A 25,425-nucleotide genomic window follows, 5' to 3' on the forward strand; every position below is an offset into this window, starting at 1 on the left:
CTATTCTCAAGTTGGAATGTGTCCTCCTAGTAGTTGGTTAACCTGCTTCTAAAGGTTATATGCATTTGTGTGCAATAAAATGGAATTTCTCATTAAAAAAGAATATAGATACATGTGTGTGTGTCTTTCATTTTAGCTACTTAATCCACATCACTGATGTTTAGTTTTACTGTTCACATTTTTTTGTTGTTGTTACTGTAAACATTTCTCTTTCTTCTTGGTTCAGCATAATGCAGATTTCAGTAAGCACTTGTTTTTAAGCACTTATTTCTAATCACCACTGTGATATAAAATGATTCATGACTGCACTTCTGTTTAAAAACTGTCCCCATAGGGGCGCCTGGGTGGCGCAGTCGGTTAAGCGTCCGACTTCAGCCAGGTCACGATCTCGCGGTCCGTGAGTTCGAGCCCTGCGTCGGGCTCTGTGCTGACTGCTCAGAGCGTGGAGCCTGTTTCCGATTCTGTGTCTCCCTCTCTCTCTGCCCCTCCCCTGTTCATGCTCTGTCTCTCTGTGTCTCAAAAATAAATAAACGTTAAAAAAATTTTTAAAAAATAAATAAATAAATAAAAACTGTCCCCATAGTATATAGGGCTATAGTGATAGGCATGTATTTGTTATGCAACAGAGTCATTGAGCAAAAGGCTCTACAGATATTAAGCTGACCTATAATTGATTGCATTTTAGTTTTTCTCTGAGGCATGTAATTGACATAAGTTTTGTATGTATTAATCTATTGATTAATTAATTGATTTCCTTCTTATTAAATAAGGCATGCTTTTGTTTACATCTTTACAGTGGTGCACTTATTAGAAATCTTTCCTGGCAAGCGCAATATAATAGTTTTCTTCCCAAGAATCTTCAATCTGTATGGGGAACAACCAGCTGGTGAGATAGCTGGGAATGAAAATACCTAGCTCAGGAAGTTTTTGTTGTAGTCACTTGGTTAAGAGCAGGAGTTCTGGAGTCGGGGTGGCCCGCTTGATACCAAGTTAGCCAGATATGTAACCTTAGCCCCACTATACCCATTTGGAAACTAAGGCTCAAGATGCTTGTATGGTTTATACATGGTACATGGTACACAGTACAGTAAATCAGAACAGGTAAAAATCTAAAGACAAATAGGCAAAGCAAATTGAAAAAGCCAAACTGTAAGCTCTATTAAAGAAATATCTAATGTATATAGTTCCAGACACTGTTCTGCTTCTTCACAGTTGCCCCTTTCCTAAAACACAAGTTCCTATCTAAGCCCCAGATATGTCTGCCTCTTATAATATAGACAAAGAAAAGCTATTTTAATGAAGTGGCTTCTACAACAGCACCTGTACCTTGAACATCTTTGGAAAAGTTCTCAGATCACTGACTTTCATAGAGTTTTTAAAATATAATGTTATTTTCATTTGCTCATTTGATAGGATGATAAACATTTCCTATGAACTGTTATTAGGTTCATTAATATTGGTTTTTATTTGTCTTAAAGTTGGTCTTTATTAGAAGTGGACAAGAGATAACAGGAAGGAATGGAGGAGGAGAGCTGTGTGGGCACACAACAGATGCAGTTACCCGGGGCAGTCAAGAGTCGCAGTAAGAACAAGCTTTCAAAAGTTCAAGTTTTTGAACTGATGAGGTTCCTTGATGAAAGAGAGAATTATAAATAGAACATTTCTACTCTGCAATAGCCTGTGCATAGGGTAGGTAGGCATTTGGATATCTCAAAAGCAAGTTTACTGTATTCACCTAAAGCATATCAAAGCTTACCATAGATGAAAATACAAATCTAAAGAAATAAAACCAAAAAATAACATAAAAGCAAGGACAGGCCGGGGCGCCTGGGTGGCGCAGTCGGTTAAGCGTCCGACTTCAGCCAGGTCACGATCTCGCTGTCTGTGAGTTCGAGCCCCGCGTCGGGCTCTGGGCTGATGGCTCAGAGCCTGGAGCCTGTTTCTGATTCTGTGTCTCCCTCTCTCTCTGCCCCTCCCCTGTTCATGCTCTGTCTCTCTCTGTCCCAAAAATAAATAAACGTTGAAAAAAAAAATTTTTAAAAGCAAGGACAGGCCTTCAAAACCTAGTGATAATTGAGATCCAAGTTACAAAAACGGAAAACAAATGGGAGCGAAATAGTTTAGCTAATCCACAAAATTGCACAATAGAATTCCTATGTATTTGTTAGTGGTGGGGCCAACAGGTTGACTCTCAGCTTGCTAGTATCCATTGTGAAGTATAAAAGTTGGTTACCAGTACAAATTAGAGTATCCATAAGATAAACCAATTCACCTCAAGAAATTTGGTCACTGGCTTGGTGTTGGGAATACTTATTTATCCTTCACCATTTTCCCCCGAAGGACATTAGGCAATGGAATGAGCAAAATCCCCAATGTGAGCTGTGTAATATCACAGTGAGGTATTTCATAAGGCTTTTAATTTCTAACATTCCTTAATGTAGGTCACAGAAGTGCAACTATTGCATGTAAAGTACAATTCATTGGAACTAACTTTACTAACCTACTGAAGGGAAGGACTGGTCATTATGATGATACTGCCCTTGGAACTCTCAGGTGTTCCTATATAGTTGAATCATACGATTAGAGTATTTAGAGCAATGGTTTCAAATATAGTAAAATCTTGGTTTGCAAGCATAATTCATTCTGGAAACATGCTTGTAAATCAAAGCACTTGTGTATCAAAATGAACTTCCCTGACTTAGTTGGGATCATGTGACATTTGGAATCATGTACTGCTTGTATCACAACACATCGCTCATTTATCAAGTTAAAATTTATTAGAAATGTTTGCTTGTCTTGTGGAACACACACAGAACAAGTTACTCTCAATCCAAGGTTTTACTAGGTATTTTTTTTAAATTGCCTCACCTTCTTGTCAACCAATGTCTTATATAAAAGCAACAAAAGCAAACAAACAAAAAAAAAACCCCAAACATTTAAAGTTGATTAAATATAAGGCTTCATCATTATGCTTCGGGCCAGGTAGGTCCACACGGCTCCTCATACTCCATTTTCTGAAGCATCTCCTGAGGTATCACCATAGACCCTGCCCTGGGCACAGAGTTGTGTCATGTATTTACTTGTATATAATGTCTGTGATTTAACATTGCTGTGTATGTGTGTGTGTGTGTGTGTGTGTGTGTGTGTGTGTGTGTGTATGAACGCACATGTGTGTTGTGTGTGTGTGTGTTTAATGAAAGATATGTACAAGTAGAAATAAAAGAATGTTTGGTGAATCCAGACCCCCACCTGTTCTGTACCTTACACACATAATATTGTCAGTTAACAGATATACTTCATTTTAATATAAATGTCACATTGACTCTGTAAGACGTTCTTGTTCGTACTGTGATGTAGAAATTGAAGATAAGTAAAACGATTTGTTGAAAGTCACATGATGTTTGAATCACAAAGCCACTGTTGGGATTCAGGGCTGAGTGACTCCAAAATCCATCTTCTTTCTGCTATACCAGGTTGTTGAATTACATGGCAAGGCTAAATGGTGAGGCACTCAGACCACAGGTGATATAGCTCATGCAATGCCTTCTAATGCATCTCTTGTTTTTTTTTTTTTTTTTGCTCTTTATCCTTGAAATTGTCATAAAAGGTATTAATGGCGGAGTTCAATGGCAGTGATTAGCCACTTGAAATAAAAAGTGTATAACAAATGAGACCTTGTGTAGCCATTTTCCTCTCCAGTCTCACCATTAACTCAACACAGCCTGGATGCCAATTTTCAGTATGTGTCTATGTATAGTTGCTATTACTATTAATGAGACAATTGTGAGCTCACAAAAGAAATAGTGGAATCTATTAAATCAAAATTATGACTCCTTTACCAGTTCTTCGTTGTGAGTGAGTGCACCACATCCTGATGATTCCTATTGCTTAGCCAACAATTGTTTAAATGCTGGGTCATTTGTGGGCATATGCTCCATCTGTCAGGTGTCACAGAAACCTAAGGACATAAAAAGTCCTTCTACCACCTAATGGTTTTCATCTGTTTGGTGAATTCAAGAGTTGACCCTTTAGAAGAAATAGCTAACAAGGACACAGATCAGGGTGTTAATTTGGAAGGTGTTACAGAGACAGGAAGCAACACTGTCTATAAATAAGTATGAAGACTTTGGAAAGTGATGTGAAGCACTGAAAATTAATGGGCTGCTGTCAGGCATACTTGGGTTCAAATAGCTGTTTTCCTGTTTGTTGTCTTCTGACTTAAGTAATCTACTAAATGATCAATTTTCAATAAGTGTTCAATCTATTCCCTTCTCATATTTAGGGAATAGATTATTTTTCTATTTCCAAAGAAGTATCAACAGAATCCTGGAGAAAACAAATAGAATATTTATTTCAAATGGAGAAAAAAAAATGGTTGTAAAGACGTGTACACACACACACAAACACATGTAGCTTTGTAATTCGAGAACAAAACTCCATGATTCTTCTTTATTAACTTTGTCTTGGAGTCAGTGATTTAACTACTCTGTGTTTCAGATTTCTCATCTTTAAAATGTGAATAATAAAAACTACCATGGAGAGTAAGGCTGAAACACACACACATTAATCAATTAGAATGGTACATGGTAGGTTCTATGTACTCAACTTATCCTGTCATGACCTGACCTGATCTTGATAACAGTTATCTTTGAAATAATAATGGTAGAGAGTTTGTGTTGCTTTGCGACAGCACACATCCCCCCACCCCATTAAGAATTAACTTCAGAAACCAAGTTGTTTAGTGGGTAAACAGTTATTTACTGCGAGTCTTAATTTTCATTTCATGACATACATTTAAACTAAGGAACTGTATATTGTACTTTTGTAGAAGAAAACCCTTTTAAAATTTATGTTTCTTGATGCTTTGAAATATATGTGGGATAATTCTCTATAATTAGGCAAGATGCATTAATTATTTCCTAATGAGGCCAAATGGAAAAATAAAATAAAAATGAAACAAAGGTAATGTACTATCACTGTTTTATTTCTCTAAAATCATCAAAAGCCTATGTCTGACAAGTAGAAATAATTATTCATTCTCCAGATGGTGGCTTGGATTGGTGAAAGGGGAGCCTTTTGATTTGGGGATATTCAGTATTATCTCTACTAATCAATTTTTCCATTGAGATTTAGTTTTTACTGGGATAAGAAAAAACTGTGAGTCTCCCGACTTTGGTTAGCTTCCTGAGGTTCTATTAAAACAACAGGAACAACAAAAACTTCTTTGCTTTTTTTATTGTGTTTTGTCGTGTTATTTAATCAGGCTGGCCATGTCTGATAGGCATTTGCACTGTTGCTACCCCATGGTCTCACCTGCGTTAATTGGACAGTGGCAGTTTTCAGTTAGTGTAAGCTCAGCTTCTTGGACTGCCTTTGCGATTTCTCTCACACATACATTGTAATTATGTGTGTACCTCAATGTGTGAGACTATAAACATATGCTATATATTTGAATAAGAGTGCTGTCAACACTTTATTTTCAAAGTATATTAATTATGACTGAATAATAATGTGGATGCTAATGCAGTGAGAGAAGTATCCTGTGCCTGGTTGATATTTACATTACCAAATGCATCTCATTCTCAGAAGAGTGAATTTTAAAGTAAGGAACAATTAGCAACTCTATGGAAATTGTATATTAAGGGTATCTTACAAACAGTCCTCCTCAAGACAGCTAACCACTCTTTATTTTAAATTGTTTCTTTGCCACAACAGACAGAGATGTTAAAAATAGAAGGGTTGAGTTGTATTTAGAGTTGCAACAACTAAAGAAGACTGCATGGCTAGATAAGATTTTTAAGTGTTTATGGCTTCTTTTTATTTTAATAGAAGCTAATATCCATTTATCTTGATTATATCGCTCTATCAATCACCAAGATCCTGTATATTTATGAGTGCAATTTTTGAGTATGATGCTCTTTGACCTTCACATGAGTACACACTGATGATGCCTGGGAAGGTGAATATTTTCAGCAACTTTCAGTAGTTAGGGTAGATGTTAGGAGTGTGAAAAGGATTCTACTATTAAACATCCAAGGTACTTGTGGATTTGGTTAAGCAGGTAAATTTGACCTGATATTTAACTCTTATAGAACAGTATGAATCTGCTATGTGCCACAGCAAGAGGATGGGGTGAGAATCTGTTTTCTGGGCACATAGTAGAAACAGTATTAATATTTGTTGACTATATTTTACAATAGACTACAGGGACAGATATGAATCTCTATTACTATATAAATTAAGAGTTTTAGTATTCAGGACATGAATGTCAGAATCTTTGTAAAAAATGTTTTGGAACATAACATTGACCATTTCTGGCAGAAACAACTGGAACCATTTATTAAAATTAGCATTTGTTACCAGATAAAATAATTTCACTTACTATTTTTCAAGATTAAAAAAAAATCACAGAAGTAAATTCCTTTTTGATTTCTTAGCCAGTGGTTTTCAAAGGTTTCCTGGACCAATAATATTAGTATCACTTAGAAGCTTTTTAGAAATGCAATTGTTTGGGTGCCCAACCCCAAATTTCTACATAGGGTCCAGAAGTCTGTGTTTTTATTTAGGATTCTGATACTTATTAATGTTTACACTGCTCCAGTATATAGATGAAAATGTGTTTGTACTTTTTCCTTCTAGCCATGTAGATGGTTTACCAGGGCTTTGGAATAACCTGAGATAATATTCACCTGAGATTTCAGATGAGTGCCCAGTGTCTAAGAAGAATTGCTTTAATGTGCAAATTAGTGTTAAGTTAGCTTCAAAGAAGGAGGGAACTTGGGCGGGAACTTGATTTATAGTATGTCATTTAACATTTAACATTAACAAAGTTTCAAAGTGCTAATTTTCCCATTTGTAAAACTTGCCTCAGATTGAAACAAGATAAGTTCAACTTTCTTGTGGTTATACATTGAAACTTCCAAACCTAGGTTTGGAATAACCCTACAATTTTTCTTTCTTTCTTTTTTTTTTTTTTTTTTAATTTCAGCAACCTTTGTTTACATTACATTTAGCCTATGTTTAATGAAAATTTAAATTATATTAGTTTTTTTTTAAATAAACTTTATTAAGGTATAATTGTTATAAATTTGAATAAGTGGTTCTCAAATTTCTTTTGGTCACAGGACATCTTTATAACTTAAAAAAACTTATTAAGGACTCCATAAAGCCTTGATTTATGTGAACTGTATTATACTTACATGTTTTCCATTTTAGAAATTCACACTGAGAAAGTTTAAAGATTTAAGTCATTTAAAGTTAAAAATTATAAACTTATGACATAAATCATTTATAAATGATAAACTCATAAAAGTTGAATGAACACTACTTTCCAAAGCAAAAAAATGAGAAGAATGTTATTGTTTTACATTAAAAAAAAAAACTCTTTAATTTCGGAGTTAATAGAAGATGGCTGGATTCTTCTATCTACTTCTGCATCCAGTCTGTCATAGTATGTTGTTTTCATTAAAATATAAGAAGAAAATCCAGCCTCAAATCTGTAGTTGGGAAGGCATGGATATTTTTATAATCTTTCCAGATAATTGTGGATATTTTTCTTTGATATGACACCCAAATCTCCACAAGAGGAAGTGCCTGAAAAGCTAGTTTCAATGTGAATCGGAAACCATGTCAATAAGTTTTTGTATTCTTCTACATTAAGTCTGTTGGTTTCCCTTTTGTTTGGAATAGATCTTTGCCATTTTATAGTTTTTTTAGCATCACTCATTTGGAAAACCCTGTTTCACTGAGTTATATAGATCTTTAAAATTTTATTATAATAAAAATTCATGTTTAGTAGTGCCATCAGATTAATCTCACACAAAAAAATTAAGTATTTTGAAGTTCAATCTCACATAGGTGGATGCATGTTTTCTTAAATTTTAAGATTTGCTTTGAAGCTCAAATTCTTTCATGGGCAACAAATACTGTTATCTTTGAAGCAAGAAGCTAATTTTATTTGCAAATTAAAAAAATATATTTTACAAATTGTAAATTTTTGATAAAATATATGGTAAATACTCAAGTCAGAATAGTTTGTCTATCCTTTGTTCACATAAAAAAATGTAGCTTGTTCAGCTTGCAGCTGAAACAATGATATGTGACATTCCTTGAGTCAATAATCATACCTCACTATGGAGCAGAGATACCTTATGGGCATTGTCCATTCTATTATACAGAATGCTAAAAATGTATACTCAGAGCTGAGATTTAATAAAATTAATATTTTGTATTGTCTCATAAAAGACATTCTTGTTTTAAGTTTATTTATTTTGAGGTGGGCGGGGGTGGGGGGTGGCGGAGACAATGGAAGAGAGAGAATCCCAAGCGGGCCCCATGCTATCAGCCCAGAGCGTGATGCAGGGCCTGATCCCACTAACTGGGAGATCATGACCTGAGCTGAAATCAAGAGTCTGTTGCTCACCCGATTGAGCCACCCAGATGCCCCTCATCAAAAACATTCTCAAGTGAAACCGACTTTTTAAAAATTATTTATTTATTTACTTATTTACTTATTTACTTACTTACTGAAAGTATGTGGTAGTGAAGAGTTACCCTGTTTCTTAGTATAGTTTGGTGCCACTGCCTTGATTGGTGCTAACATGGCAGCAGTTTTGTCTTATACTCACAATGTAAATACAAATGTCAATATGGTGAAAAAAGAAAATAACTTTGACGACCTGGAAGGTGCTCAGAAATCCCCAGAGATCTGTGGACCCATACTTTGGGACTTCTGATGTAGCCCTTCCTGTTTTTTCCAGTGCTCAGGTAAGAAGTCCTGACAGAAGTGTTTCCTATAGAGATAGGAGAGATCTCCTTACCAACCTTACAGGTTTACTTCTTCCCAGAGTATGACTGGTACCCTGATGACAAAGACTTATAAATGTAACTATAGATAAGTAAGCATACCCACCAGGACTACACCATTCAATCCAGTCTACCCAATCCTCCATTGTTGGTTCTGAATTGCCAAGTTATAAACATACACACACACGTAAAATTTGTGCAGTGCTGACCTATATTAAGCCTTTATCTCAGTACATAGTCACTTTCAAAGAACCCTCAGTCTTATATCCAAAGGTAGTTGAAAAGCAACGTACTTCTTTATTTTTTTAAATTTTTTTAATGTTTATTTTTGAGATAGAGACACAGAGTGTGAGCGGGGGAGGGTTAGAGGGAGAGGGAGACAGAGAGTCCAAAGCGGGCTCCAGGGTCTGAGCTGTCAGCACAGAGGCTGATGCGGGGCCTGAGTTCACAAACTGCGAGATCTTGACCTGAGCCAAAGTCAGCTGTCTAACCAACTGAGCTACCCAGGTGCCCCAGCAATCTACTTCTTTAATAGAATCCCTCCATAATATGCCAGTGTGAAACCTACATTTTATTGTTAAATGAAACATCTTAGAAATTTGGTTCCCTTCTTGCATCTCTGAAAATCTTTCACACAAATCTCTTCTCTCTGCTCAAATATACCAAAATCGAAAGTAAATATATAATACACAAAAAAGCTTATCTTCTCTTCTAACCACCACCCCATGCAAACTCTTCGTCACTCTTCTTCCCTCTCCTGTCCACATATATTACATCTGTATTAGTAGCTTTTGAACTTGTCATTGCAAATAAACTAGTACAGCTGATTAATAGGAAGAAGGTGAAGGGGACCGTTTGATCAATTTTGAATGGGCTAAGAGTCCACTAAGCCAGACTCACCTTTTCTCATGATCAAAGGGGGTGAAGAAGTTAGGAATGCATATACCCAGTATAGTTTCTTATAAATACATAGAAATACGAGCAAGAAGAAATTAAGTAGATTAGAGCTTTTTCCTATATTCAAAATTCCATATTGAGCATCCATATGCACCTAATGATTGCTGTCATGCTATTAGGGTTGTTGAGTGTTACAAAGGAAAGCTCTTTTAGTTTATTTTTTTAGGGCAAGTGGGAATACATGGTCATTTGAGTAGTTTTTCCCTATTAGTAGATTCAAATTTGAAAAGTGTATCTAATAATTCTCTAGCTTGATATTGTTTTCTGCAAATCCCACATCTCACCTCCCTACTTCTACCTCCTAAGCTTGCTAGATCTCCCAAGAGCTAGGATAAGTTCTCTCCTTTACTCCACCTGGGAAGGTTGCTAACATTAGTCTCCTCCCCACAGGCAAGTTTGGGGACCTAGGGCTCTGAGGTGTTAATTAGGTGTCACAGGTTTCCAGAGGTCATTTGATCTAGGATTCTGTTTCCTGCTCTGTGCCTCAGAACCGATTACCCCTACCTTGGCTGTAATTCTTACAAGACTCTTATTAAGCAAACAGGCAGTATGTGAAATGCATGTTTTAAAATAATCACTAAACAGGTTTTTATTTTGTGAAGTCTTTGGTTTCAGGTACTTTCATTTTTCTTCCTCCATGTTTGGTTCTGGCACACAACTGTAAAACAATAAAATGAACATGAGCTTCAGAAGCAGATGAACTTGGATTCGAACCCTTTCGAGATAAGGGAAGGGGAAATTTTCCGCCAAATAAGTATACAATGTGGTAATATACGATACAAGCAAGGTGAAGAAGACTAAAAAGCAAATGCACAAACAAAAACAGGATCATTGGCCATACACAAAAGAAGTGGGTTTTAAACAGATGTTTAAAACATCCAGGATATTTTCAAAAGGTCAATTTACACTGGAACATTCACTCGAACTGTGGAAAAAGGAAAAATTTTAAGAGAATGTTTTGTCAGTGTTCTTTATGTTTCAAAAGAATTTGATTAACCAGAGAAATAAGAGGAGTTGAAAATACGAGTTAGATTTCTGATGTGCTAATCACAATTACTTGCTAAACAGGATGTATCTTGTTATCCAAATAACTGACAAGAGCACAGTGGGAAAGAACACAGTGGATAACCAAATGACAGTCATCTCCTCTCTGAAATTCTGTATTTAAAAAGAGACTGGGATAATCAAAATGCCGTGACCTTGAAAGAACATTGCAACTGAAGTTTAAAAAGAGCTACATAAACCTAGATTGTAGTCTGGGTCATCAAATGGGGTGTCATATTGGTAAATCATTTTTTTTCTGTGATCAAGATGCCTAATAATAACTTAGCTGTGTTACCTCATACTCCCCCTTGGGCTCTGCAAACCATCTCATTCAAAGTCTTGTGAAAAGCAGACGGTCACAGCCAAAGCTCAGATTTAACAGAAGAAATCACAATTTCAAGTTTCATCCACCACTACTCAATGGGTGGATGGATGGGTTGATGGGTGGATGAGTGAATGGACAAATGTGTGGATAAGAGAATTAAGGGGGGAAATGTAGGTAGATAAATGGTTTTATTCAACAGCATATGGGTGCATGAAAGAGTGGGTGAGAAGAGTGGTGACTGAATAGATTCACAAATATCCTTCCTTTTAGACAGATGAGAATCAAAAACCCTAGTTTGGAGTACAAATACAGTAATTTCCCATTATCCCAGTTGCCCTTTCCATGGTTTGTTACCCTTAGTCAACTGCAATCCTGAAGCAGAAGATCCTCGTTCTAATCTATTATCAGTCAATAGTAGCTTAACACATGACGTCACAGTGCCTACACATCATTCATTTCACTTCATGTAGGCATTTTATCATTGTGCATCATCACAAGAAAAAGGGTGAGCACAATACAAGAAGATATTTTAAGACAGACCACATTCACAGAACTTGTATTATGGTATATTGTTATAATTGCTCCATTTTATTATTAGTTACTATTGTTAATAGGGTGCCTAATTTATTTTTTTTATTTTTATTTTCACTTTTTTTATTTGAGATAGCACGCACACAAGCAGGGGATGGGCAGAGAGAAGGAGAGACAGAATCCCAAGCAGACTCTGCACCGTCAGCACAAAAGTCCAGGGAGGGGCTCAGACTCATGGGTCTGACACATCATGTTTCCAAATCTGTAAAGCCACAGTCCAAATGAAGGTGATAAATTTGCCCAGTTCATGAATGTTGGCTTGGGTAGTCTCTTGGCAAACAGTATGCTGGCCTCCTGTTAATATTCTCCTTTCGCATTCCTATTAGTTGAGCATTCTTTCTATGTCTGTGTCTATTCCATTTCAAACTTTTATAGGATAAATTAGTTTACAAAATACGCCTGTTCTCTATGGTTTTATACTCATGGCTTGTAAATGTGTCTATTAAATATTGTCATTCAGGAACAAATTGGAGAAGCTTTTATATCCTGTCTCCTCATCTAGGGAAATGAGAGATCCCTAGACTAACTACTTATGTACTCCTGAGGGTCTCTCTAGAATTATGCTAAAATGTACATGCTCTGGAATCCAATTTACTAGGTTTATATCTGGTTCTGTCGTTGTTAGGTGTATGTGTCAAAAAGTCATTATATTTGCTGAACCTGAGTCCTGCATCCATGTAAAATCATTGACAAGGTACGGGACATTAAAATAGGTCCTGTGCAGATGAAAAAATAAATAGACTTTAATGAGTGTTGACTATATGCCAAGTATGATCTTTGTTGCTGGGCATAATGTTTAATATTGTACATAGAGGTCCTTCCCTTGTGGAACGAACCTTCCTTCCTTCCTTCCTTCCTTCCTTCCTTCCTTCCTTCCTTTATATCTGTCTATAATCTATCTATCCATCCATCCACCATCCATCCATCTATCTTTAAAAGAGTAGTGAAGACAATGTATTTTTTTTTCTGACTATATTTTCAGGTCCCTGCAGCCAAAAACAGCAGTTCACTTGGGCTTGTTTCTAACTTTCTATTTCTCTGGACACCAGTTCCCATGGTCAGGTCAAGCTGTTCAATGCTTACACCAGTAATTGACAGAGAATGCAAAGAACAGGTCTGAGATATCAAGATGCTGTCCCTTTGCCAGTGGTGATGCTTTAGGAAAACTATATTTTTGTGAAGCAGGAGTCATTTTCAGTATGGGATGCTGTGTTCTGTTATTTTAACCAGGGAGTGTTTCTTCTTTAGCCTTTTTACCTCTTAAGACAAACTGAAGGGTAACTCGGTTTATAGGAGAGTTAATTTGAGAACTGTTGTTTCACTGAATTATTTTTTTCCTTAGAGTGTGTGATCACAAGAGTAATTGCATATCCCAAGCTTTGTCTTACAAAATGTTGGGGTGATGCTATCCCTATTACATGGCTGTAATCCCTGCTCCTTATTGGTAGAGAGCAGTTTAGAAACATGAAAAGGATCTTTATGCCCTTGTGCTCTTTTTCTTCACCTGCCCTTTCAATCTCCTAGCAGCCTATAAATGTTTTTTTTAATGTTTATTTATTTTTGAGAGAGAGAGAGAGAGCGAGCGAGCATGAGTGGGAGAGGGGCAGAGAGAAAGGGAGACACAAAATCCGAAGCAGGCTCCAGGCTTTGAGCTGTCAGCTCAAAGCCTGACATGGGGCTCGAACTCATGGACCGCGAGATCATGACCTGAGCCAAAGTCAGACGCTCAACCACCTGAGCCACCTAGGTGCCCCAGTGTTTTTGATTTAGATTGAAGTGCCACATTCTTGAGATTTAGACCAAAATTGTACATTGTGTCAAAGTCCCTAGTGCCATCTTTGGTAGTAAATGGTTGTAAGGATGAGATTATCAGTCTACTCACTGATAGTTTCACAGACCATGGTATTGTTTCTCCCTGACAGGCACAGTACTAGATACTGAGAATAAGGTGCTAGGATACAATTTGATTCAAGAGTGCTAAGCTTGCTGTCTTATCCAAAGGGGAGGAGATTCTTGAAAACGGATCAATAAGTGACAGTTTTATGCCACAATGATCTCTGTTAATTTCTCTGGGTCCCAGAAGATGATTCTTTCCTAGCAACTTGGATACTTCTCTAGAGCAGGATAGGGAATGAGACACTCTTTGGTGATGTCTTTGCAGATAAAGTGGAACTTCCAAATAAGTTCTGATGCCAGAGCTATCCAGTTGTCAGTTGATAAGGAAGTGATGAGGAAGTAATTTCCCCTGTGAGTCACTGGATGTCATCCCTCAAAACTCACTCCAGAGGGAAAGGTGGCAGAGTGGTAATTAAATCATTCTTTGGCATTAAAATAGCCATTAAGGGAGGAGTTCGTCTTCTCAGACTCTGTTGTCCTAGGAGTACTTTAGTGTCCTCAGAGATCCTGTGTGAGAAGGTTGAAAAGTAGTCTGAACTTGTTTTTGACATTCACAAAGAGATGTGGGTGACATTGGAGACTGGGGTGGGGCAGGGGCTCTTGTTCTGAGAGCAATGATTTCTGATTATCACATAATTGTTATTTTCCGTCTGTTACCCTTCCACTGGCCATCCATTTATCCATCCATCTACTCATCCTTCCATCAACATTCCCATGTCTCCCATGTCCCCATTCTTACACTGGGTGTTAAAGTTGAATACACAGTTGGGGGACTTCCAGGGCTTTGGATTTACAGTTGATTAGACTTTAGATCACTGTGCCTAATTATTCTAAATTCCTTTCTCTCCTCTTTAAATCATTGTTTTGAAAATGGAATGGGAAGATCTTACTTCCCTCCATTCCTTCACATTCACTTTATTCCATGAAAACATTTAGAGCTTCCAACACCGTGACAGACACCTTACTAGGCAGTGGGGATACAAGGGGAAATGTAAATGTAGATCCTTCTTCCCATGACTTTTGTAGTCTAAACTCATTTTAATTGGGGGGTATTATGCAAATAGATGGAAGATGGCGAGGGTGCAATTGTACTGATACTCACATTTCAGCTCAGATATGTAGCAGTCCTGTTAGGATCCCTGAAATTGAAGACTTCATCTAAGAAACTGGGTTCACCCTTTGCACACCTGACACTCTGCTTCTCCAGCCAGGCCGCAGTGAGTGACCAGAGGGACTGAAGATTCGTCTGGTGGTAGATGTGACAGATCATGGGTGTCAAGCCGAACTTGAGCACCAAAATTGAGGCAGCTTTGCGAATTGGTGTCTGTTTTCTCTCTGACCTCCTCTCCCTCTTTTGCCCACAAGACCTTTCTTGTAGGCACACACCAACCTCTGTGATGTTATGAAAACAAAATTATGATAATGTCAGGCTCCTTACTGAAACCTTGTGTATATGGACTCTTGTTACTTTCATAGTCAAATCTAAATTCCACTTCTTGTTTTCCAAACTCTTCATAATCTGACCCCTGGCTGGCTTGGTTTCTTTTTCTTTCTTTCTTTCTTTCTTTCTTTCTTTCTTTCTTTCTTTCTTTCTTTCTTTCTCTCTCTCTCTCTTTCTCTCTTTCTCTCTTTCTCTCTTTCTCTCTTTCTCTCTTTCTTTCTGCTACATTTTCTCTCCTTGACTCAGTGCTCTAGCCATATTGAATCATCTTTACTTCCTCTAACACAGCATGCTCTGTTTTTTTCTCTGGATCATTATCCGTACTATTACCTGTGGCTGGCATGTGCTTCCTCCTTTCTTTGAGATCTGAGGTTTTAATCATCGCTTCTTTGGAGAGGCCATTCCTGTCCCTCCACACTTCACGTTCTGACTTAAGTAAAATTTCTGTATGCTCCTGTACCCCTCCATATCATAGCCTGTAGAGCATGCATTTGGATCCAGGAAATTGACTCTAAAGCTTACACTCTGAAGATTGCCACTTGCTGATAATGCATTCTGTGGAAGAGTTCCCGAAAACTCTCTGAATTGCATTAGTTGCATTGGTGAAGTGGAGAAATATTATCTAGTTTGCTGTGGGAATAACATTGCATTTATACATGTAAAAATGTATACCAGATGATAAGTAGCCAACACATGTAATAATAATTAATAATAATAATAATAATAACAAGTCTACTTACCCTGAATTTTCTGTGTATTTATCTCTCACAAGCCTTTGGGTCTTGGAGAGCAGCAACCATGTGTATGTTGTTTGTAAACATTCTCTGTTCATATTTAATAAATGAATGGGTATACTGTACTTTACTGTAGCCAGGCCTTGAGAGTTGTACCTCTCGAGGAGAATTTGCAGGTGTCCCTTACCCAGCCTGCTCCGTGTCACAGAAGCAGCCCTCGAGGAGAATTTGCAGGTGTCCCTTACCCAGCCTGCTCCGTGTCACAGAAGCAGCCCTCAGGAGAGGTGGTCCTCACCCTTGCACGTGATGCATGGTGTGTGAAAATTCAGTGTCTTGGTGACATCTTTTGCACCATAATCTCACAGAGAGGGTCTTGGTGACAGGATCAGTGAAGTTGTATTGAAGTGAGCAGGTGCTGGCTGACTTGTGTGATGCACAACAAAGAGAACAGCTTGTCTTTCTGTACCCCACGTCCTTTTGAAGTCCACACCTGGAGTCTTACAGCGTTTGTTGCCTGTAAATTGCTATTCTTACATATCCACAGATCTTTTGTTTGTAATGCCAAGTGGGTTACTTGAATAACCATGTGAGTGTGTGTTTGTATGTGTGACATAGATAGTAGGATGAGCCAAATATATATAGAAACACAATTCTCTGTGTTTCAAGAGTACCGTTAGCCAGGTGATCTGGATTTTACTGAGATTCGCTAAAAATGACTTTCTGGAAGAAAAACGGAGCATACAATGTTTACTTAGGGTTTTTGTTTGGTGTTTTGTTTTGTTGTGGTGTTTTTTTTTTTCCATTTTTTCCAGGATCTAGTTTTGGGAAGTTGCTTTCACTTATGTTGCAGTGTTTCAGATAGTTGCAAATGGTTGAGTATGATACTGATATAAAAACAGTTTTAGTTACTGTATCCTTACTATGTCCACTCCCCTTTTCCTCTATTCCTCAGATGATCTCAGATTCCAAAATCACATCTGCAGAGTAGATGGTTTATCCCTGTGTTCTAGGCAAGGTATCTGAAGCTCAAATAAATGCGTTCACCTCTCCAGTTCATATGGTTAGAGACCTAAATATTAGCTTTGTGTTTTATGACTTCAAAAACCTATGCTTTCCCCTTCTGCTTCCATTAATTTTAACAGAAGGGGCCATCAAAACCCAAGTTAGGACTATAATGCAATTTACTTATCAGAGGCTATGGGTAAATATAAAGAAAAGTATGGCAGAAATAATTTCCAGCATAAATGAGGATAACACCATTTGGATGGCTTGAGTTTTTTTAGCAAAAATGCTGTGTCCAAGAGTGACACATACCAATACCTTTGTGTCTCAGGAATGCCTTGTATGTGGATGGAAACCTCCAAGAAGGATATATTATTCAAATTTTCTTTTTTTAATAAAAATGCTAATGAAAATGTTAAAATGCACATAAATTAAAATGATCATAAATTAGGATTAATATCACATTAATGAATTATAATCCCATACTCATTAAGATAAAGTGGCATTTCAATATTTGCTCTTGTTAATAAATTTAATACAATAAATGAAAGGGATACATTTTGAGATTCAATAAATATTTGATGTAATCTTATGCTTTAACTTTTTAAAATATGCAAAAGTAAAGTAGGAGATCTAGATGCATTTGGATTCTTTGTTGCTATTTTATGTCTTTTTTTTTATATTCTTTTCATTTATTGAAGCGCTAAATACAATTTAAATTGGCAAAGAAAGCGATAGAGCCTGTTCTGAATAAAAGTGATCCCAAGAGAACACAGTATCTTTGAGTCTAGGAGTTTCTTTCCATGCAGCAGCAATTTTTTTTAAGGAACAAGTATTTGAAATTTGAAATCTTACAGTGAAATACCTGGAAGATAGATAGATAGATAGATACACGCACAGACACACACACATACATACATACATACATACATACATACATACATACTGAAGATATGTACATTTAAGCACTATTTTCAGCCATAATTCAGTGAATTTTCCTTTAAAAATGCAAACTGAAATATATACAGTTTTGTTTTTAGTTTTTTTTAACAGGAGTCAACGTAGTATAAAGAAGATGTACCATGTGTCAGAACACTCCTGTCTCACTCTTGAGAGTAAGCTGAAAATTTTAAAAGAGGGGTTCTGTTTTCCCTAGTACTTACCAGAATGCTTCAGGTAGGGTAGGTATTCAGTAAATTTTTGCCCTTGTAACCAAACTAACATGAGTTCAGTCCTTGGTGAGTCACAGATAGAAACTATACCAGGTGGTGTTGTCACACAAAGTAAACTTTTTTGCGACAAATAAGGAGACCATGGGGAGTAATTTCAAAAGCTGTGACTTTTGAGCAAGGGTAACTTTGTTTTCTTTTCTTTTTTTTTTTTTAGGATTAGGATGAATATTTAGAAAGGGGAGCCTTGTCATTGGATGTAGAGGTGGGCATTAAGGTCCCACATGTACCTTAAGGAAACATGCATATTCATATTATATTTGTATGTTATGTAAATGAGGCTTGTGCTCCTCCCAGGGTGGAGATTTTAGTATTGTAATAAGGTAAAGGTAACTGTCAGTCACTCTGTGGTCCATCTGCACAGGTGTGAGTCAGAAGTTTAGTTCAAACTGGTCTGGGTGGTCTGGGTCCATGGAACTTTTCCTCTAAGCTGTTCGTTATTGCTTGAAGGATAATTTTGGTTTCCGTCACGGGATATTGTACCTATAGGGTCTTTTGCTTGAATAAAGAGATAAGCTGGAAAGAAGAGCTTACAGAAACGTGTGGAACAAAGGTCAGTGGGTACAAGCAGGTAAAAGTAGTAAAGGTTAGGCCTTGGGGGTCTAGCTAGTGATGACACCCTGACCTGAGATGAATTTGTATTTCTCCTGCAAAGTTCTGATTTTGCAAAGGGGACCCTTTTCTGGCCCCGCTGTTCTTTATAAAATGGGAATAATTTTCCAGGACCAGAAAAATTGTACAAATCAAAGAAGAGAAGGTCATAGAAAATATAAGATCTTGCTATACTTCAGGTTGGATTATTTTTGTTTTTCTAACAGGTAGACCTGAGTTGAATTATGGGTCTACTGCACTTGATCCCATCAAATAGAAACATTGGAGAGGTTATGATGGGCCTTGTCACACCTCACTTTTCTCATGTTTCATGTGAAATAGTCTAACTTATCGACTTCTAGAAAAGTTAAGAGAATTATCATATAAGCAAATCCCATAGTTGTTGACACTATGATCCATTAAATGATCCATTAAAGGCAGCTAAGAACAACTTTAAATAAATGTATTAATAAATGGAAAAGAATACATGATTTTTGTGTTTTCCTCTTGATATTTTTATCATTCTAAATGTATGGTTGAGTGTCTGACTTTGGCTAAGGTCATGATCTTGCCATTACTGAGTTCTGGCCCCACGTGGGGCTCTGTGCTGACAGCTCAGAGCCTGGAGTCTATTTCAGGTTCTGTGTCTTCCTCACTCTGTACCTTATCCACTCATGCTCTGTCTCTCTTTCTCTCAAAAATAAATAAACATTAAAAAAAACTGTTCAAACTGATTTGTATACATTTTATTGTATTTCATTTTGTTTTATAATATTTTTTAATTTTGTGTTTAATGTTTTATTTATTTTTGAGAGAGAGAGATAGAACACAAGTGGGGAAAGGGCAGAGAGAGGGGACACAAAATCTGAAATAGTCTCCAGGGTCCAAGCTGTCAGCACAGAGCCCGATGTGCGGCTCAAACTCACAAGCTGTGAGATCATGTCCTGGGCTGAAGTCAGACGCTTAACCGACGGAGCCACCCAGGTGCCCCTATATTTCATTTTGATTGATATGCATACAGTGCCTAAACTCTTTGTACAACTACTGTTAGAATAAATTGATGATGTTAGAATGAATGTAGAAAGAACCAACTTGATACTCAAACAGAAGGTGGTTAAAAAATAACTTTGCAAATTGCCTCATTGCTAACCGATGTCACTTTGCATTTTAGCTACACACAGACCTGGATCCTGGAAGCAAAAAAATCAAGTATATCCTGTCAGGTGATGGAGCTGGGACAATATTTCAAATAAATGATATAACAGGAGATATCCATGCTATAAAAAGACTTGACCGTGAGGAAAAGGCAGAATATACTCTAACAGCTCAGGCAGTGGACTGGGAGACAAACAAGCCTCTGGAACCTCCTTCTGAATTTATTATTAAAGTTCAAGACATCAACGACAATGCGCCAGAGTTTCTTAATGGACCCTATCATGCTACAGTGCCAGAGATGTCCATTTTGGGTAAGTATGCTTCCAATTTCACAGAAATATTAAGAGTCCTCTTTAAAATAGCTCCTGGCATCTGGGCTGGTGTGTTGCTGAATGAAAGACATTTATTACCGTCTTATCTCTGATTTGCATTTCCAAATCCCCTTTTTTGGCCTAAGTTCCACAGCTCAATAGCTTTAGTCCCTTAGTAATAGGAACTGACGAAGCAGTTTTATTAAAATATCTCTCCTTACAACGATAGTACTTCAATAGGCTGAATTTGTATTCCTCTCACAAACTTGTAGTTTGAGTATTGTTACTGAGATGGATTTATCAAGATTTGTTCCAACATGCCAGACTAATCCTATTGATATTTGCTTGATGTTTAATTATTTGTTTGTGTATATTCACATGCAGATGCCACGCATAGAGAAAGAGAAAATGGTCTAAATCTGTAGTCAGCCAGATATTGGATTGAGCTGGTGGGTCAAGTCAAGAGTGAATTAGGAAATCACAGTTGCCAGAGACTTCTTTGTAACTGAGCTTTCTGTAGGAGCACTGCATTCACCAGTGTCCTGCTCATACTTGTTTGCAGGCATTCAAGTATCCGTTATATTTTATTGAGCAGTATATTTTTCAAAACATGATTTTCTCCCTTTTCTTTTACTGTTTTTGGATATCCTTATCTATCCTCCACCCCTGGCCTTGGTCTAGGAAACACCTGTTTCTAGACTTTATACTATTAGAGGAAAGGTGTTAGACCTCTTCTGTACCTGACAAGATAAGGCGGGATCCAAAATTCAGAGTCTGAGATTACAAAAGTCATTCTTATGTATGTAATAAGTACCCTGGCTTATTTCAAATTGCATTTAAGACAACCTACAAGGATACGTGCAATGCAGCAAAGTCACGTAAATTAAAGCAGGTGGAATGATGAGACAACTAGAAGACACAAGTAAACATATAAATTGAAGGCCACAATTAGGTAAATAGCTTGGCTTCATTTGATTTCTTTGCTCTTAACCTACATTATAACTTTGGTAAATAGACCCACTGCAACAGTGAATGAGCATTTTAGGTCTTCCTATCTTACCCATGTTATCTCTTGCCAGGACTCCACTTTACCCATCTCTTGTGCAAGGAATTCTACTTTCTTCTTGTTCTTGTTCTTGTTCTTGTTCTTGTTCTTGTTCTTGTTCTTCTCCTTCTCCTCCTCCTCCTCCTTCTCCTCCTTCTCCTTCTTCTTCATCATCATCATCATCATCATCATCATCATCATCATCATCAAAATCCAGTTGTTCTTCTACACCTGGTTGAAATGACCTGTTTTCTAGGGAAACTTCTATGGCTTTCTAGCAAGCAATTAGCTTTCTACCATCACCACAAGGAGACACCCACAAATGAGCAAAAGCATCTCCATGTTTATACTTCTTTAAGAATCTGACATGCAGGGGCAGCTGGGTGGCTCAGTTGGTTAAGCTTCTGACTTTGGCTCAGGTCATGATCTCACACTTCTTGAGTTTGAGCCCCCCATTGGGCTCTGTGCTGACAGTTCAAACTCTGAAGCCTACTTCAGATTCTGTGTCTTCCTCTCTCTGCCTCTCCCCTGTTTGCGCTCTCTCTCTCTCTCTCTCTCTCTCTCTCTCTCAGAAATAAACATTAAAAGAATTAAAAATCTGACATGCAAACAGGAACTCAGAAACTATTTTTTTTCTTTTTTTCCCCTCCTCTTTTTCTTTGATCAACTCATTTAGAGCAAAGAATTTCTCTAATTTGTCGTTTTATTTTATTTTATTTTATTTTAAAAATTTTTTTTTCAACGTTTTTGATTTATTTTTGGGACAGAGAGAGACAGAGCATGAATGGGGGAGGGGCAGAGAGAGAGGGAGACACAGAATCGGAAACAGGCTCCAGGCTCCAAGCCATCAGCCCAGAGCCTGACACGGGGTTCGAACTCACGGACCGCGAGATCGTGACCTGGCTGAAGTCGGACGCTTAACCGACTGCGCCACCCAGGCGCCCCTCACTTAATTTTTTTAAGAGCCCTTCTCTACTCTTCCCCTAAATATCTCTGAATATATTAGAGAAATTCTGTTGGCTGTACTCATTTGTCTTTTTAAACTGCATTTGTTATTTTTTTAATTATTTGGTTTTGTCTACATACAGAATACTTTGTCTTAATTGCTAATAAGTGATGAACTGTTGATTGCAATTCATGATTATGATTCCTGCATCATAATGACCAAATCTATATCTATTTATTGTAAATATGTCAGAGGCTTCCTTTACTGTGTATATGAGTCATGTACTTGATAAATACGTTGGGAAAGAAAACCCCCAAAACTTCTGAAGACTTCAAGATCATTCAGCTAAGAAAAGCATATTAAACATAATATTAGCTACATAATACAGTGTATAAATGTATACTTATGTATGCATTTTTTCCTCTATTTAAAAGATTTTTCTTGATAATTAAGTAGAGACTAAAGGAAATAACATAATATTAGCTACATAATAGTGTATAAATATACACCTATGTATTCATTTTCTTGATAATTAAGTAGAGACTAAAGGAAATCAACTATAGTAACATATACACAGTTATTTTTTAAAAGATGTATAGCCTTTGACATCTCTTCCAAAAACCTGTGGTTTTTGCTGCGATTGAAAGTGTGGTTTTTGAAGTTAGATGGAGTTTTGAATCCTAGTTCCATCCCTTATTATCTGGTTGACTTTGAAGTTCAGGGAGGTTAAATTATTGCTTATTTTCCCAAGCTATAATGCAAAGATAATAATTTCCATCTTGCTTTCATTGTGAGAATCGCATGAGGAAACACAAGGTAAAGGTATGCTGTAAAGTAAGTAATTGTGCAGAATTGGCTGTTGCAGTTTTTAAAATCATTTTTATTAATCTGTTTCCCACGTTACCTTTGGACCTTTGCTCAAGTATTGATTTTACGCATTGGGTGTCTGGTTTCTGTTTGACTCCAGCCTCTCTGGTTAAAGGAAGCAGAGGCAGCTGCACTATTTTATTGTCAACTGTGAATTATTCCCTTCATTTCTCATGAAGGTGAATATCAGGATGAAGGTCAGCTACTATCTCCTTTCTCTCCCCATTACCACTGTTCTCTCTCAGCCTGGCTCTTCCCTCCCCTCCTTAGTTCTTTCATTTTTCTTCCTTTGCTACTGCAGAAATGCCAGCACTTGCACCTGCACACCCTGAGGAATGCCAGCGAGGACTGGGGGTTTCATTGTGCAGAAAGTGAAAAATAAAATTCTAATTGAGAAATTTACCAATATTAAATTGAAATGAATGTGATGTTCAAGAACTGTCTGCCAGCTGACAGGCTGTCAAGACAAAACACACATATATATTTGCCCAAATGGCAGCCAAATTATTTTAGAAATATCTTACTTGGAAGCTAGAGACACAGCTCTTTTATATTCTACTGTGAATTTCAGAACTTGATGAGAATTCTCTTTTATAGCAATACCACATAAAGAGTGGCATGTGAGCTTGTCTGATTTTAACTGTGAATCCCAAACTAGCATTGTTGAGGTGGGTTTTTCAATGCAGATTTGCCTATACCTATTGAGTTTCAGACAACATAGATATTTTGAATGCTGTGGTACATTGGGGTGAAGGGTGTTTAACCCTGACCATATGCCTAAACCTGTGTTCAGATAAAATAAACTTTTTATTTGAGTTGAAAATAGAATCTCAGATTAGTGGCCTGCAAATATGCCTTCTATTTGTGTGACAAAATCTGTAGAAGCCTTACTTTATACTGTGCACAGTGATCTCTACCTAAATAAATATGTTGGGAAGAATTTAGTGATTATATGTAAAGTACTTGGCAGAGCAAAGAGTTAGTGACCAGGGTGTATGAGTTTCTTTACAGCCATCCATTCGTGAGTTACTTCTACTAGTAAGATTCAGTAACCTATATGAATGCCTTGGTCAATGAAAAACTTCTCAGCAAGCCTTACCTTTTTATTTCAAAAAAATACATATGTTGGAATGAACCCTGTTTCATTCAAAAGGCCATATTAGTGAAAGTAGTGGTGAAGGAATGAGAAGTCAAATAGTGCTTAAGCTGCTGGATGTTACTGCATTGTAGAGTACACAATTATATGATATATAACACTAGAGGTTTTCTTAGTTTTCTTTGTGATTCCGGGCTTCTCTAAGGATGATCCACGTGTATTGAAAAGTTGCTATATGCCAGAAGCTGTGTTAAATGCTTTTAATATCTGCGACAGCCCTCCACCACCACTACTGATGTTAACTCCTTATTTCTCATATTTTTAATCAGAAAAACAGGGAAAATAATAGCTAATCCAAATCCAGATATTAAGTGAAGGAGCTGGGATTTAAATCCAGACATCTGGCTCTAGCTCTCATGGGTTTAACCAGTATGCTGTACTCATCTTTGATAATATCTCTAGAGAATTTTGTTTATATGAGCACTATGATTCTGCTACATATATATAATAGTTAATGTTTTTCCAAGGTAGATTATCACTTGAGGTCAATATACTTTGCAAATTAAACAAAAAACGAAGACAGGATTTGGAAAGGAAAAGTTTGGGTAGAGAGTTGCACAATTTTCAACCTAGGCACAGAAGCATTTTACAAATTTAAGAACAATGCATCACATACATATTCAGATAACAATAAAATTAATTAGGAGCCATGTGGTGAAGACTGACCCTGAAGTGCTGCTAATATAATAAAGATTAAAGGGAATAACTGAGATTGACTTTGAATTTCCTGGTTGTGAATGCAAAAGGAGAATGTACTATCCACCAAAAATATCCACCAAAATATCAGGAGAAAGTTAAGAGATGACTTAGTATGATATATTTTATTTTGTTTTATTTTTTAATGTTTCTGTTTTGAGAGAAACAAAGAGTGTGGGTTGGGAAGGGGGAGAGAGGGGGACAGAGGATCCAAAGCAGGCTCTACGCTGACAAGCAGTGAGCCCGATGCGAGGCTTGAACTCGTGAACTGAACTGTAATCATGATCTGAACTGAAGTCAGACGCTCAACTGGCTGAGCCATCCAGATGCCCCAGTAAGATCTATTTTAAAAAGGCGATTCTTACTGCTTTCCAAAGACTCACAACTGAAGCGGTTATGGAAGTCAATACACAATACACACATAAACTCATTCTCCATGAACACTAACTCACACAAAGGAAAATGTTAAAATTTGAAAATAATTTCTGTCATTTTCTATCTTCTCTTGCCATTAATATTAAGCCTTTTCTTTATAAATATGTCCTTTTATGATAAACATCCTCAAATCTTCTTATGAGGAAGGCCCCACATAAAATACTTATTATTTATTTGGTGTTTTTTATTATCTTTGATT

At 37.0% G+C, this 25,425-nt stretch overlaps 1 protein-coding gene across 2 annotated transcripts in view; it reads left to right on the forward strand.

Annotated features, from left to right (window-relative positions):
• CDH8 (cadherin 8) overlaps nt 1–25,425 on the forward strand; it is a 348,752-nt gene that overhangs the window by 81,806 nt on the left and 241,521 nt on the right. For both annotated transcript variants that reach the window (XM_047835884.1, XM_047835885.1), the window contains exon 2: nt 19,787–20,081. In XM_047835884.1, coding sequence (XP_047691840.1) covers nt 19,787–20,081 — 295 coding nt within the window. The remainder of the gene's footprint in view (nt 1–19,786; nt 20,082–25,425) is intronic.

Source organism: Prionailurus viverrinus, chromosome E2 (genome assembly GCF_022837055.1).
Source record: "Prionailurus viverrinus isolate Anna chromosome E2, UM_Priviv_1.0, whole genome shotgun sequence".
Taxonomy (NCBI): domain Eukaryota; kingdom Metazoa; phylum Chordata; class Mammalia; order Carnivora; family Felidae; genus Prionailurus; species Prionailurus viverrinus.